The sequence below is a fragment of the Panthera leo genome, chromosome A2 (genome assembly GCF_018350215.1).
Source record: "Panthera leo isolate Ple1 chromosome A2, P.leo_Ple1_pat1.1, whole genome shotgun sequence".
Classification (NCBI taxonomy): domain Eukaryota; kingdom Metazoa; phylum Chordata; class Mammalia; order Carnivora; family Felidae; genus Panthera; species Panthera leo.
Genome location: NC_056680.1, coordinates 77,953,041 through 77,969,235, shown reverse-complemented (window position 1 = coordinate 77,969,235; position 16,195 = coordinate 77,953,041). Strand labels below are relative to the sequence as shown.

Below are 16,195 nucleotides of genomic sequence, written 5' to 3'. Positions count from 1 at the left end.
AGTGGTTAAAGTGACTTGAGTCAGACAGAGGTTGGAACCCTGGTTCTGCCACTTACATCAGGCTGATCTTAGGCAAATGTCTCAAATCCTCTGAATTTCCCTTTCCTTTGGTGTATGATGGGGATAATATGACCACGGACCTTAGGGTGGTGGGAGGATTAACTAACACATAATAAGGCTCAGCACGATAATAAGGCTAGCTCATAATAAGTGTTTACTATGTGTATTAGCTCTGTTATCATTGTTGTTACTGGTACTGTTGTTTTCCACTGGCAAAGGACCAAGAAAAGTCGGGGTTTGGGACCAGGTCAATCTGCTCTGTTCCAGACCTGGCATTAACTGTAACTTGAGCAGTTGCAAGTGGAAAATATAAACATCTGAAGTGGTGCAAAACGTAGTCCTACTTTGTTGTAGATTCTCTCAGATGTAATGCTTAAGGTATAACCCATTTGTTAATCAGTCCGTCTGTCATTCTTTCCATGGGGATCTCTGTAGGATCTATTATAGGGATTTCCTCAGGACCTGTTGCACGATCCACACTTTACCAGGGATGACGGAAAGATGAAATAAGAAGAAACAATGACAGATACTGTTTCTGATCATAAGGAGCCCAAAAGACGTATCAGTCTAGGAGTTAATTCTGGATCAGGGGTACAGTCATCAAATTAAAGTTAAAAAAGGATCCTACTAACAAAGTTTGCACAGATTCACATGCTCTAGCCAAACCTTATTGATTAGTGCTGTCAGACTCGGCAAAGAAGATGTTCGACGACAACCATTTCCTTTAATTATTTCATACTTCTCTGGTGTAAATAATCCACTCTCATAAAAGGCAACGAACAATAATAACAAACGGAAATTTAATCTCCACAAACAAATCCGAGTGAATTGACACCGAAACCCAAACAGCTGTGTAGGGGCAATTGACACCTTCAGAAAGGAAGTCCTGCAGGATAATTAGCTGGAGATGATCCCCCAGGAGCCCAGGGGGCACTGACACTCAGAGGGACTGGCCTTCTCTATGGCTCAGAAGCACAAATGGTTTGTTTCCTCCTCAACTAGGGGTCACCTGGAGATAGACAAAATAAAAACGATTGCAGGAAACCCTGGAACCTCATTAATGAGGCTCCCACGTGTCGTGCTGCCGGGCTGTGCTGCTCTCGGTACCCAACTGACACTGGCATCTGGATGCGTGTGGAAGGAATGGAGGTGAGTCGCTGTCACTCATTCATTTTCCTGCTCAGCCTCTCTGCTTTGGCTCACAGTTCATTAAATTCTACTGCATCACCATCAACATGCAAAACAGCGACTTGAAGGGCATTCAAAAATATAATCAGGAAAGGGAATAAAAAGCCCTCTCTGAGAAAGAGGGGAAAAATTAATCCTCTTCTATTGAATGACATCTAGGTTCTTTGGTTCTAATACACTTTTTTTTAAAGTGGCGGCGACATCCAGGGATTATCTCTGTCTGATGAATGGAGTGTGGGGCTGCATGGCTCTCTGCTTGGAGAACAAGCACCAAATGTGGCCAAGAGAATTTGAAGGATCTGTGTGTATCACGAACATGCTATTTCTTTTGCCTTTTTTCTCTTTTCTGATTTTGAGGTGGGAAAAACTGCAGCTTATGGGTCTATAAGATAGCTTGTTTTATGCTTTGCATATGAACGTGATGGGAAATTATCCTGGTGACCAGCTCCGTGGAAGCTGAAATAGTAAACTTTCTACATGCTGCCGTGTGTGTGCTTTCACAGTAGTTATTTCTGGGCTTCATGTGTGTGTGCGCACACACTCATTTTAATGTGGAGAAGAATTTAAATATAGAAAAGCACAGAATACGCTATGACACATGGAGGTGTTATCTTTTATGGCAGTAGTTTTCGACTGGGGGCAATTTTGCCCCTCAGGGGACACCGGCAATGGTTGGAGACAGTTTTGGTTGTCATGACCGAGGGCAGGGGCAGCTACTGGCATCTAGGAAGATCGAGGCCAGGAGAACGGTTCAGCACCCTGCACAGCACAGCACAGAGCATTATCCAGGCCCCGACGGGAACAGTGTTGCTGGACAGTAGGACATTATGCAACCATATTAGGACATAAGGAGAGAAAATAAATCATCCTCCTTTCATTTGGACAAATCCTACAACTTCCTAAATGTTCAACCCAATTGCAAAACTACAACTTAAACCTATTATTCTTCTCTTTGATTGCAATATTCCTAATTGTTAGGGGTGTGCAACTACTAAATGTGATAAAAATATTTTTTCCATGGGAGGCACCTTGTACCTCGTTTTGAGCTTATATACAGGCCTGTGCACACTGATGAGACCCCTACACACACACGCACACCTGCACGCATATACCACACACACAGAATGGTCTTTCTGGAAAAATGGCAGCAGTGCTCTCTCTGGGATGAGGGTGGGACCCACAGCAGCACTGACATAAGAGGAAGAGTCACACGCATCACCTTCCCACTTTGCTTTCATCACAAGTGAGGACCCTTGGGACAAGATTTCATTACAAAGCTCTGCAGCTCATCATTTGGTTAATGACAGCATAACTTTTTTCTTTTTTCTTTTTTAAAAAAATGCTTATTTATTTTGAGAGAGAGAGAGAGACACAGCATGTGCGCATGTTCGAGCAGGGGAGGGGCAGAGAGACAGAGAGAGAGAGACAGAGACAGAGACAGAGAATCCCAAGAAGGCTCTGCACTGGGCTTGATCCCACGGACCATAAGATCATGACCTGAGTTGAAATCAAGAGTTAGATGCTTAACCATCTGAGCCACCCAGGTGTCCCAGCTTTTTTCTTTTTCTCTTTTTCTTATTATTTTTTAAATGTTCATTTATTTTTGAGAGAGTACAAGTGGGGGAGGGGCAGAGAAAGAGGGAGACAGAAGATCTGAAGTGGGCTCTGTGCTGACAGCAGAGAGCCCAACATGAGGCTCAAATTCAAGAACGGCGAGATCAGGACCTGAGCCGTGGTCAGACGCATAACTCCCTGAGCCACTCAGGTGCCCCCCAACTTTTCTCTTTGTAACCAAACTTTGTTTCACAATTGTACTAAGTATTTTCCAAATGCAAATTCTTTTCATCATTACAACAACCTTGTGAGGTAAACCACTCTACCCATTTTAAGAATAAGGAAACTGAAGCACAGTTTGGGAAGGGCAAAGTAACCTGCCCAGGTCACACAGTTAATAAACGGTTGTGCTGGAACTTGATTCCAAGCAGACTTATTCCAGAGAGGCTATTCCCAACCATGAGGCAGTCACATCATGGCAGCATATTAAGCTACACCTTGGGCTGGACAGCTGTGAGGATAGGGATGCCTGCTGAGTGGGATCAGGGCTCCCAAGGTGAGGCTTTTTGTTTCCATTTCCCCCTTTCTGTGACTATCCCTAAATAACCTCATCAACTCACCTAAGGGGCTTCAGAAACAAAGCTATCCCTCAACATCCTAGATCTTCTGAGCAGGGGGTTAAAAAGCATCTAAAGGACACTTGCATGGACTCAGGAAGTAGACCTCAGGGGGCCACACAGGTGGGGTGGCTCAGAAGGTGGCCCCCAAAGAGCCTCCGCCTCCAGGCCAAGCACAGGTCCTTTTATACCTGGGACATCAGCGTGGGGCCCAAAGTGAGGAGCGACGGGAATGCAGAGAGTCCTGGCAGTGGGGATTCTGTACAGCCACGTGACCAGAGCAGGATGGACTCTGGCAGGGGCCCCAGAGAGGTACTGGGAGCTTCGCGGCATTTCCAAAGGAGCTGACACTGGGGCCTCATGTGCATGTAAACCATATCTATAAAGCCAGACCCTTGGGACTCCTGGCAATGTAATCATCTTCAGGCTGACAATTCTTGTCTTCAAGAGTATGTGAAGCTGAAGATGAATCACAGGCCAGCAACTGTAGGCTGACCTCAGCGTGCACGCCCCCAGAGACGGGGCAAGACATGAAGACAGGACGCATCTGACCGAATCGGTTTTCCCATTTTTCATAAGAAACATTCAACTTAATAAGAAATAGCCATACTTTATTGACGATAATAGCTCCCCTTTCTTTGTTTCCTTCCCATGTGCCAGAAAACTCTACTATATCTCTGTTCCTCATGGTAAATCTGCGAGGCAGGAACTGTCACCTTCATTTTAGAGGAAAATGATGCTCAGAAAGGTCATGCAATTAGCCCAAGGTTACACAGAGAGTAAATGTTAGTCAAGATTCTAACCCGGGTCTGTTTGACTACAAAATTCATGATTTTTCCACTATGGCTTTCAATGTTTCACATTACCATCAACCTTCAAAGTCCCCCAGAGCCAAATGCCTAAATACACGTGTGTATTTTTTCAATTTCACTTAAAATACCCAGGGCACTGAGACCTTGCATATTGCCATTCACCCATCTCCCTGTATATGCCAGGATCCATAAAACCCAGGAGCTGAATCACACGTACTGAGAATGAGTAAGTTTCTAAGAGAACATATCGTCCAGTCCTGTGTCATTTAAAACGTGACAAGTCCAGGGTCTCAGGGCCAGGCAGGGCTGAACTGGGCTTTGTTCCCGGGCATACTGGCCCCAGGGTTATGTCTCTCCCTGCACCATAGCTCTGCTTCCTGGGGTCAGGCCGGTGATGATGAACTCATTTCTGGGGGCTGGCTGGGAACACAGGGCTAAAAATGCACGTCCCTGGTCCTGGAAGGATCCGAGAAGCCAGCAGATGTGCTGACACAGTCCACAGATAACTGAAGTGCGCGGCAGAAGGTGAGACGTGGCACAGGGCAACAGAAGTCTATGGATACTAAGAGGGATGAATCACGTCCAACTGGGGGCAATGGGGAACGAGGCCATGCAGGAAGAGGGAGGAAATGAACCCGGGCTCTAGGTGTATTTGCAAACCAGTTATTCTGCACCAGTGACTCCGGTGAGGCAGACAAGGTGGAAAGACAGAGGCAACCTGCCCAAGGTCACACAGTTAACATGAATTGCTTTGTCTGCCTCCCACCCCACGTCCTCTCCATCACAACAAACTGCAAAGGCTGTTCTATGGAAGCCCTGGCAGGTTGGGAGTCAGGAGAGGCCAGGTAGGTGGGGTTAGAGCCCCTATACAAAGTTCAACCCCAGTGGTCTGCTTTGCATATATATTTATAGATCAGGGGTTCTTCATGAGATTCCTTTTGGAAAAAAAAAACAAAACTCTGCTGCTAATAAAATAGAGTTTGAAGACCCGTACTCTCATGCGCCACGTGGTGATTGAATGGGGTGGGTCTTGGAGGGGGAAGGGCAGGGAGGGCATGCAGACAGGCAGTGAGGGACGATGGCTAAGCCAGCAGACTATGTACCTCTCTCCCTCTGGAGTGATGCTGCCTGCATTCCTAATCAGGCTCTACACCTGCCTAGCTCTGAGACCTCAGGCAGGGTGCTCCTGAGCCTTGGCATCCTCACGTTCGAAACAGGGATCATACTGGTACCTCTTCGTAGGGCCGTTGAGAGGATTACATACTCAAAGATAGGGAAAGTGCACAGCACAGTACCTGGCATTTAGCACAGTGTCATTCTTATTAACTTGTTGAAGAGAGCAAGGCTAGTCCATAGGAGATAAAACAGCACGAAAAGAAATATCATTAAAGCACAGAAAGAATTCTCAGGGAAACTAAGAAATCCTCACTGCCCCCAAAGAATTGCTGTGGTTCTGAGCTCTGCCTTGCATTCTCTTGGTCGTGATAAATATGGGCTGTGAATCAACAGGACACACACCTGAAAGACAAGGGAGGTTTTGAGGCCTCCATCTGCTGAGTTGTGGTTGTGTTCCCATCACTGCTTGTCAGCTGGTTCAGCAAGAAGCCCAATGGAGTCTGGGCTTCGAGTGATGGGGTCAGTCACCCCAAACCCCCAGACTAATTTATTGTCACTGCTCAGAGGAAATAGCCACAAAACCGTTGGCCATCCCCCTAAGCTCGACTTGGCTCCTTAACCCAAAGGCCTAGCACAGAGGGAGGCACGTGGGTGAGCAGAGCCAAGCCCTAGAGGCTGCCTTCACTGGCTAGTTGAGGCCTTCCTTGCCTTGGGCAGAATTCTGCAGGGCATAGTGGGGTCCGGGGTCCCTTTCTGGTTCCTTCCATCAAAGACTCTGCCAGTGGATTAAGTTCCCAGGGAAGGTTTTGATGGCTTATGGGATTTTTGTCTGTCTTGTTCGCAGGCATATCCCAGTGCCCAGAACAGCAGCACATCCCTGTGAATGAAGGAATGCCCATCACATTCGGGGTGATCTAGCCTCTGCATCATCCGTCATGAGACCAACAGAAGCAATCGGCCACACAGATTCCATGGTGATTCACTGAGCCACTAGCTGTGTGGGATCTTCCTGCCGCTGCTCTGCTTTCGATTCCCCCACCTGTCACCTTAGCTGGTGGCACCACCTCTCGGTCTCTGACAGTTTCCTGTCGGAAAGGTTTGACCTTTTCTCTCTCTTCTTGGAGGAAGGGAGGGTCATTTGCTACAGAGCACTGAGCAAGAAGGTCAGCTCGTGCCGAGCACACAACTTGTTCCTTTCATGCTCACTCAGCCAGAAATGAAAATGTTAGAGTTAGAAGCACCAGTGGAAATCACTCCTCATGGAAGAGAAGAGGAAATCCAAGCCCCAAGACCTTCAGCAAGTAGCTCAAGCTCACAGAGCTGGCTGCAGGCATGTCAGGAGACTTGGCCTCTGAAAACAGAGCTCTCTGTATGGCACTTTAAGTAGGGGACTCTCTCTGCCTTGTATAGGTAAGAAAGTCTTGCAGAGGGCCCCTAAATCCTGGATTCTCTTTGTGTATTAACAACAGAAAATATGGCCACTATATATACACACACACTGATAGAGTATATGTATTTAGACATGTATATATCATATACATGTATACATATTCATAGATTATATTGGAATACATAAAAGCTATTCTAAAGGCCCAAATACATATACTGAAGAGCTCAGACAAGCAACTCCCTTTATTTTAAACCTATTTATTACAGAATAGTGATAACTGAAGGGGTGGGGGAAAGTCAGAAATTCTGAGTGTGAGAAAGGGGGAGACGTCTCATTTACAAAAGCATGCTCAATAGTATTACTGCTTTGATTTTTTTTTTTTTTTTTTAAGGCACAACATGTAACGTGCTTTGAGATGTAACAGTAAAAGAGGGCACTGAGACATTACGTTCATCAAAAGGGAGTCTGGCTTAAATAAAAAGATTGGGAAATAACCGTTCTGGAATTCACAGCATATCACAGCTTTGGAAATCATCTGGTCCAACATCCCATGTAAATTAAAGATAAGGAAACTTCCATCCAGAGAGGTTAAGTAATTGCCTGCCTAAGGTCAGCAGCTGCTTGTGCGTTCCTGAGGGGGTGGGCAGGCAGACTTTTCTCTGCTGTAGGCACCCACACGGAAGGGGGTCTAGGGTTTGCTGCTGACATACTGAAGGGAATTTGTGAGACCAAGGATGTAATGATACAGAGGGGAAAGCAGGTTCCCACACACAAACAGAGAGCATTCTTGGAGAAAGAGAAACTAAACCTGAGGCTTTAAGTGCCAGGCGTTTATTTCCCTGGGGCAGGGCCCCGACAGCCCCACACTGGGCTGCCCTTGGCTCCAGCCCCTCCTTGCGTGAACCCCGGGAGACCCGGTCTGGCCCTCTCTGCCAGTGGGACACGGTGTCAGGCTGCAGGAGCAATTCCTCAAGGCCCCGCTCCTCCCTTCCTTTGGTCACCTTCGGAGGCCACCGAAAGGCTGGGCGGATGGCTCCCGCGGGCTTCCATTTCCCTAAACGGGTTGCAGGGTTTCTCTCACTTGGTCTGACAGGCCTGAGCGTTTCCGAAGAAGGACGGAGGCTCCTAAGACAGCTCCCCTGTGAGCAGAGGCAGGGCCGCAGGAAGAGCTTACCCGGCGCCGCGGCCTAAAGCAGACACGGGGCCAACCCCGCGTGGGAGCCGCAGGGGCGCGGCCGCGAACGCGTCGCGGGGCGCGGGGGTCCACTTACCGCAGTGCGCCTGGAAAACCTGCGGCTTGACGGCCTGATTGCAGGCGCCGCACACTACGAGATAGAAGTCGTCATGTGCTGGATAATGGCCAAATAAGTGCATATCTGTGGGGGAAATGAAAACAGGGTTTTTTTGAAAAAGCAATTAAGTCTCAGAGGGTGCACAGTTTCCTCTTGCAATTTCCTCCGGGGCAGCTTTTCAAAGGAGACGCGCAGCAAGGCGATGATCTTTACGGAAGGGAACGGGGTTAGTCCTGACGCAGCTCCCGGCGCCCGCAGGAGCTGCCGCCTCGCGGACTCCCTGCTCATCGTAGCCCGGGGGTCGGACCGCGATAACCCCGCATGTTAGAGGTGCTGCGAGGCTGCGAGTCCCATCTGCGGGGGGTTACCTTGTCCTGACGAAGGGGCCAAGTGTTAGCCGGCCCCCGATGGGGCGCTAGTTATTTTAGGATGGGGGGCTCCCCCAGATCCATTCCTGCCGAAGCAGAGGTCACTTGGGTGAGGTGCCTGTTTTCCCATCACCTTTGACCCCAAGGCAAAAGGAAGCCTGAAAACAAGGGCCATCATTATCTGTTACTCATCCGACCGATATCTACCAAAGGCCTACGTGTGCCAGGCACTGTGCCACGGGCGTGGGTAGTTGATGAACACCAATGAGCCCTGCTCTCCCGGAGCTTATGTGGCAGAAGAGAGAAATGTAAAGCAGATAATCACACGAGCCATCATTTGGTTATAACTGAGGGACTAAGATGTAGGGAGGAGTCCCATGAGAGCATGGGGGCCCAACCTGGTCAGAGGCATTGCAGAGGCTTCCCTGAGGAGGTGGGGGGGGGGTATTTTGGCTGAGAGCTCAGGTTGGGGGTAAACAAAGGGCCAGAGGAGGGGGGGGGGGGGCGGGGGTAAAGTCCCAGTCAGTCAAGGCAGGAAGTTCTGTGTGTCTAAGGAGCCTCTCAGCTGAACAGGAGGACAAGGGGGAGAGCCCAGAAGCTGTAAGCCTTATGGACCGAGTAAGGGTTTTGAACCTGATTTTAAAAACAAGGGAAGCTGAGGCGCCTGACTGGCTCAGTCAGTTAAGTGTCAGACTTCAGCTCAGGTCATAATCTCATGGTTGGTGGGTTTGAGCCCCACATCAGTCTCTGTGCTGACAGTTCAGAGCCTGGAGCCTCCTTCAGAGTCTGTGTGTGTCTCTCTCTCTCTGCCCCTCCCCTGCTCATCCTGTTTCTCTCTCTCTCAAAAAATAAACATTAAAAAAAAACCCAAACAAATGAGGGAAGCTACTGAAGGTTTTTTTAATTATGTTTTTTAATGTTTATTTATTTTTGAGAGAGAGAGAGAGAGAGAGAGAGAGACAGAATGTGAGTGGGGAGGGGCAGACAGAGAGAAACACACACAGAATCCAAAGCAGGTACCAGGCTCCAAGCTGTCAGCACAGAGCCCAATGTGGGGCTTGAACTCATGGACCATGAGATCATGACCTGAGCTGAAGTCAGATGCTTAACTGAGCCACCCAGGCACCTACCTACTTACTTTCTTTCTTTCTTTCTTTCTTTCTTTCTTTCTTTCTTTCTTTCCCAGAGAGAGAGAGAGAGAGGGAGAAAAAGCTCGAGCAGGGAATGGGCAAAGAGAGAGACAGAGACTCCCAAGCAGGCTTCAGGCTTCATGCTCAGCATGAAGCCTGACATGGGGCTCGATCCCACAACCCTGGGATCATGACCTGAGTTGTGACCTGAAATCAAGAGCTGGATGCTTAACTGAATTGAGCCACCCAAGTGCCCCAGCCACTGAAGGTTTTTTTTAAGCAAAAAAGTGACACGATCTGCTATTCAGTGTTAAAAAATCAGTTATGTGGCCTAAGAGACATGAACGTGTATGACCACACAAAAACTTGTACACATATGTTCGTAGTAGCATTATTCATTAACAGCCCCAAAGTGGAAATGACCCAGATATCCATCAACTGGTGAATAAACAAAATTTATTATAACCAGGTAATGGAATACTATTCAGCCATGAAAAGGAACAGAATACTGACACCTGTACAACATAGATGAACCCTGAAGACGTTATATTGAGTGAAAGAAGCCAGACACAAATGGCCACATATTGTATGGTTCCATTTGTCCAGATCAGGGAAATTTATCGGAGACAACAATTAGATTTGTGCCTGCCTTGGGCTGGGGTGCCTGGAGGAGGCTGGGGGGTGCTGCTAAGGGGTGCAGGGCTTCCTTTCGGGGTGACAAAAATGTTCTAAGATTGACAGTGGTGATGGTTGTATAATCTTGTGAATGCACTACAAAGCACTGCCTTGTAGACTTTAAATGGGTAAATTGTGCAGTATGTGAATAAAAGTCCAAAAAGAAAAAAATGAAAGAAAGTTAGTTAGGTTCTGCGGAAACATGGTCACATCTCCTCGTGTACCACAGGGTGCAAAGAGAACCCTGGGGGCACCTGGGCTTGCCTCTTCTTAGCCCACCAGATCTAGAATAGTTCTAGAATCACAGAGCAGGAGGCTCAGAACCACTGACACGGTTGATGGAGGAATGAAGAGACTGTGTACACACGAGTATGCTTTCTGTCACAAACCTCCTGAACTTCCTCTCCCCACATACCCAAAACCCCTCATTTTCTAGATTCCACCTAGGTCTTTAACACAGAATGGGCAAAAGCACAATGGTGCCCCCAGCTGCAGAGCTGGGTCACTGGGAAGAGTCGGGTTCCTCCTGATGTGGGGACGGCTCATTTATAACCCAGCAAATGCCTCCACAGAGGCACCCTCAGCTCTGTGTTCTTAGAACAGCCCTGCAGGTCAGAGAGCAGTGGAATCCACACATTTGTCACTCAGCAAGGAGCGGAGTCCCGCACTGCCTTGGAGGAGGCGTGTGGCTGCAAGGGGGACACCGGCTCTTGCCGCAGGTGCCCGAGGGCCCACTTGCCTCCACCGCAGGGACAGGGTGGGGCTGGGGATGCAGGCCTCTGAACTTCTCACTTGTCGGTGGCCCTGGGTGCGGCCCGCTATTTCCTCTCTCCAGAACTTGCCTCTGTTTCCACTTCTGACTAAGACTTGTTACCAGAGGGGAACGTTATTAGTCAGTGCCTGGTGGGCGGGAGGCCTGTGGAAAGAGACGCAGAGAGAGAACCCAGCTGTGACAGGAGACCCGAAGTGTGAGGAGGCCCGTGCTGGGCCCGCCCAATGTGTCCAGGGCCCCTGGTTCAGGCACCACAGGGTGGAGAGGACAGCTGTTGGTCTTTCACTGTTGATACCACTCTCTAGTATAGGTTATTTATTTTTATAATATAGGTCCTTTTTTTAAAAAAAATAACAGAAGTGATCCATCAATCTATGTCTTTGAAGATACATTTGAAAAATGCAAAAAAACTAGAAGACATTGAAAAAATCACTAGCAACTTTTATAAACACTGTGCATCTCATTTAGATTTAGTTACATTTTATGTTCAGGTACACGTGAAACCAGGAGCTGGAGAGGGCTGAGACTTACTTATTTATTCAACAAGCATTTACCGAGGTGCCTTATATCCTGTGTGCAAGAGATCAGGCTATAAAGGAGCAGCAGAAACTTACTAATTAAAGAAACCAGGGGCGCCTGGGTAGCTCAGTCAGTTAAGCATCCAACTCTTGATTTCTGCTCAGGTCATGATCTCAGGGTTCATGAATTTGAGCCCTCCATCAGACTCTGCCCTGACAGCTCAGAGCCTGCTTGGGATTCTCTCTCTTCACCCCTCTCTCTGCTCCTCCCCCGATCATGCTCTTTCTCTCAAAATAAGTAAGTAAACTAAAAAAAAAAAAAAGAAAAAAAATTCATTCTTTAAAAAAAAAAACAATGATTAACAAAAATTTCTTGAGTGCCTACTCTGTGCGGGAAGCTATACTGAGTCCGGCAGGCCCAGATCGCAGGCGTGGGGAGTTGTGCCTCTGCACCTGCTGATCCGGCCGAGGCCTGTCAGGACTCCTACTTCTTCCGTAATCCTTCAGAGATCTGCAGAACTCCCACCTCCCTGCCCCACCCAGGTCCCTCTCAGGTCACAAGTTAGGCTAGCCAGAGACTGGCTGGCCGTGTGTGTGTGTGTGTGTGTGTGTGTGTGTGCATGCACGCACTCCCCTCCAGACCCTCCGCTCCACTGAGACCCTTCTTGGTTTCCTCTAGGGCGGTTTCAACCTTGCACGTGTCTGCTGAGAGCGTGTCTCCTGTGGAAAGTGAGGGTGTCTCCCCTGCTAGGCTGCCTGATTATTCCTCAGTCGGCTGACCTTAGAATCTCCTCTACAGGCCCAGGTTCTGAGAGCCTGGCGGGTGGGGAGCAAGATAAGGGCACTCGGCCTCTCGGAAGACCATCCCCTCACGTGGCCAGGTGATGGTGGGCCATGCGCTGTTTGCTTGGAGATGGAGGAGGAAGGACAGGCGGAACTGAAAACTCTCATGCCTGGCACATGTTAGGTATTCTATTCATCAATCCCCATCTCTCTCAATTTACTGCCCAAAGAACACATTCTGTGCGCAGTTTAAAACAACGGCAGTGTGTGCTGAGGTGGGCTTACAGCATGTCTCTCCCCAACTCGTTCCGTGGTGTCAGGGCGGTAGCTTGAAATCAGCCATCGTGGGAGTATTTACACCCTGGAAAGGGGCAAAGACTACAAATCGGGTCTGGACTTCTCTTCTGGAGAGAAGCACCAGAATAAAGATGAGAAAAGGGGAAAAGTGAAACCACCTGCAACAAGACCACCCACCACTGTTGATGTGTTAATATGGGTCCTTCTAGACCTTCTGATGTGGTAACGTTATCTTAGTTAATCCTCATAATTAATCTAGAAAGTTGCCATCATCTCCATTTTCCAGGCAAGGAAACAAAGATAATTTGGTTGAGATCCCAGGGCGTGATTTGTAAGTGCAGATGAGATGCTGGGACTCTGACTCTAAAGGGCAAGGCTCCCTCCTCAGCAAAAGGCTGCTTTTTTCATTAATAGAGCAAAGTCCCATTTCACAGATGCAGAAACCAGTTTGGAAGGGTTGCCTGGATGACTAATAGGCTGTCCCAAGGCTTGGAGGAGGTCACTGGCATGAGTGCAGGCCTGGGCTCAGAAGGAGGGATTAGAGTACAGTGCTCCTTGCTGGGCAACCTCCGGGAAGGTGCCCAACCTTTCTCAGTGACAGTTTCCTCATCCATAAAATGAGGCTTACAGTTCATGGGGTTGCTGTGATGGCTCGTAAAAGCCTGTGTTTTCTTCCACCAGGGATTCGGGAGAGAGTGTGGAGAACCAAGGTCATCTCTCCCATCTTTCAGAACTAACTAGCTCTCTCTCCAGTGGGACAGTCTTTGCTCCAGGCAACACATCTTTTGCCTCTCCCTCATGGCCACTCACAGCAGACCTCCTGGGGAGCCTGGAGGTCCCTCTGATCCGCAGAACTTGAATGTGTGTGTGGACCGAGGAAGGCTGGAAGCTTTCGGGAAGGCTCTCTCTCTGGCTGTGGCTGGATTCCAGGAAAACATGGAATGATGAGACTTTGTCCAGTTTCAAACACAGTTCAACCATCTCACAAACACAGAAAGGCAAACTTCTCCATTTCCCCCCATTTTGCTCCAGCAAATAGACCAACTGTAGGTCAGATAGGGAGCTACCACCACCACGACACTCACAGAGATGACCTTAAGTCATACTCCTGGACTGAAAACATGTGAGGAGGGAGCACGCTTCATTAACTCCATTTTGCAGATGGGAGAAACAGAGGTACACTTATTTCTAGGTATTTTTTTGGTTTTTGACCTCAGCCCACTATATACCTTATCTATCTATCTATCTATCTATCTATCTATCTATCTATCTATCGTCTATCATCTGTCTATCCATCCACTTACCTACCTATCCATCCATCCATCCATCCATCCATCCATCGAACCATCCATCCATCTATCCATATAACCAACCATCTATCTATCCATCCATCTTCTCTCATTGGGACATGTACATTACACTCTGATATGTTCTGTTCTCATTTCTTTTGGTTTTACTCTATTCTAGTTCATTTAAAAATTAAAAAAAAATTTTTTTTTGAAAGAGAGTGTGAGCGGGGTAGGAGCAGAGAGAGGGAGGGAGACAGAATCCAAAACAGGCTCTAGGCTCTGAGGATGTGGAGGCTCAAACTCACAAACTGTGACATCATGACCTGAGTCAAAGTCGGACACTTAACCGACAGAGCCACCCAGGTGCCCCATATTCTAGTTCATTTAGAAAATGCTCACTGAGTTTTCAAAATTTCAGGACTCTTTCATAGGTCACAACTCAAAGTCTGAAAAACATTTCTCAAGGCAGTCCAGTGAGTCAGGGTCTGAGCCGGTTCTCGGTGGTCACCTGGGAATCTGAAGCCTGAACTGAATCATTAGCGCCAGTTTGATGCCGGAGCCCCCCGAACAGCTCACAGGAGTTGACTGCATCCTCCTAGTTCAGCACTCAGTGAGGCATATTGGTAGGTTAAATCACCACGGTGGGAATATTCACACCGTGTGAGTCAGTGTCCACTATAACCTCTCGGAGGACTGTTGTTTGAACATCTGCCAGCATACCACTGACCTGCACCCATTGTGGCATCATCCTTCCCGCATCAATTTCCCTAATTACAAAAATGGAGAAAATGATATTCATCATCTACCACAGTGGGATACAGAAAGTCTTTTGTTAACTTGGGAGGAAAGCATCATATTAATATAAAATTACAGTTGGGGTACCGATTATTAACCCAAGAACTTATGCACAACAGAGCCAGGTAAACGTGTTGATTGCTTTCTGTATCATCAGATCAGCACATCGAGCTAGAACTTGCCCACGGTCTGGTGCAGAGAAGGGGGTGGGGGTTGGTGGTGTGGGGGTAGCGGGGAGTAGAGAATTAAGTTCCTGGAGTTCTTCCCAATGTCTGTCAACTTATTAAAGGTTGTTCACAGAGGTTACTCACAGATCAGGCTCATGGTATTAACCTTATGCTGTTTATAAATTTATCACACACAGGCTAGTCTCGGTGCCCCTATTTGAAAGCAGGCACTTCTTGTCTTACCTCTGCTAAAATTCTCATTTGTGGCAGAGTCGACTGTCAATTGCATTCATGTTATCAACGGAGGCTGGCATACTCAGCATGCTTTTGGACAGTCCCCGAGGTTCCCACAGCCTCACCTTCCCTAAATGCACCCCACCCCCAGACAGCGGAGGAGGGAGGAAGGGGACAGAGCTCAGCTGTGATGGAAGGAGAGACAAAGTTCAGGACAGCAGAAGGTTTCTATGAAAGTGAAACCGTAACTCCGATGTCCTGGTGTGGCTGGTTAACTGTCTCTTAAGTCAATACTGAAATGAAATTGGCCGGATGGGAGTAGCATTTTATTCAAGACATACAGTTTTTTTCAAAAAACTTTTTTTTTTAATTTATTTTTGAGAGCAAGAAAGTGAAAGTGGGGGAGGGGCAGGGAGAGACGGGACAGAGGATCCGAAGCGGGCTATGAGCTGACAGCGGAGAGCCCGACACGGGGTTCAAACTCCCAAACTGTGAGGTCATGACCTGAGCCAAAGTCAAAGTCAGACGCTCAAATGACTGAGCCACGCAGGCGCCTCATCAAGACACACAGCTTTTTGAGGGGAACAGTTTTGACACGCAAAGCCATGTGTCTATATGAACTTTTGCTGCATCCGGTCTTCGCATTCGGAAAATGGCTGCAGTTAAGGAAAAGGCAGGGTGACATCTCCAATCCCCTGTTTGTACGGGGTATGTTTCTAAGATGGGAAGACGGCTGGTTTGGTAGATTTGGATCAAACTAGAGGCTGTGAGCCTTTGAATTTGCCCCTGGACACCTTCCAGAGCCTGAAACTCTGACATTATGAAGCAACAACTGGTGAGAGCTCAGAAGATGAAAAAGTTAAGAAGGCGTGAGTAAGGGCTGATGCCTTCCCTCTGCAAGTGGGATGTAGAGCGGAGCGGAGCGCAGGCTGAACAGGGAAGCTGCAAGAATGAGGCTGGCTTTGAAGGCAGGGGAACAGCTTATCAGCAATCCGTGATACCTATGCTGTCGATAGAAAATCCCACAGCAGGGGAATGGGAAGACAGCAAAACAGACAACTTTGAATTTCAGTTTCCTGAAAAAAAAAAAAAAAGCCCCAGAAAATGTCCTTCAGTTTCCCCAGAAGTCTTGTCCAGT

General features: G+C 47.9%; 1 protein-coding gene across 5 annotated transcripts in view; it reads right to left on the bottom strand.

The window, feature by feature from the left end:
• The window catches only part of ATXN7L1 (ataxin 7 like 1), a 244,213-nt gene that overhangs the window by 149,989 nt on the left and 78,029 nt on the right, over positions 1-16,195 (bottom strand). For all 5 annotated transcript variants that reach the window (XM_042915430.1, XM_042915436.1, XM_042915444.1 and 2 more), the window contains exon 3: positions 8,009-8,113. In XM_042915430.1, the coding sequence (XP_042771364.1) occupies positions 8,009-8,113 (105 nt within the window). The remainder of the gene's footprint in view (positions 1-8,008; positions 8,114-16,195) is intronic.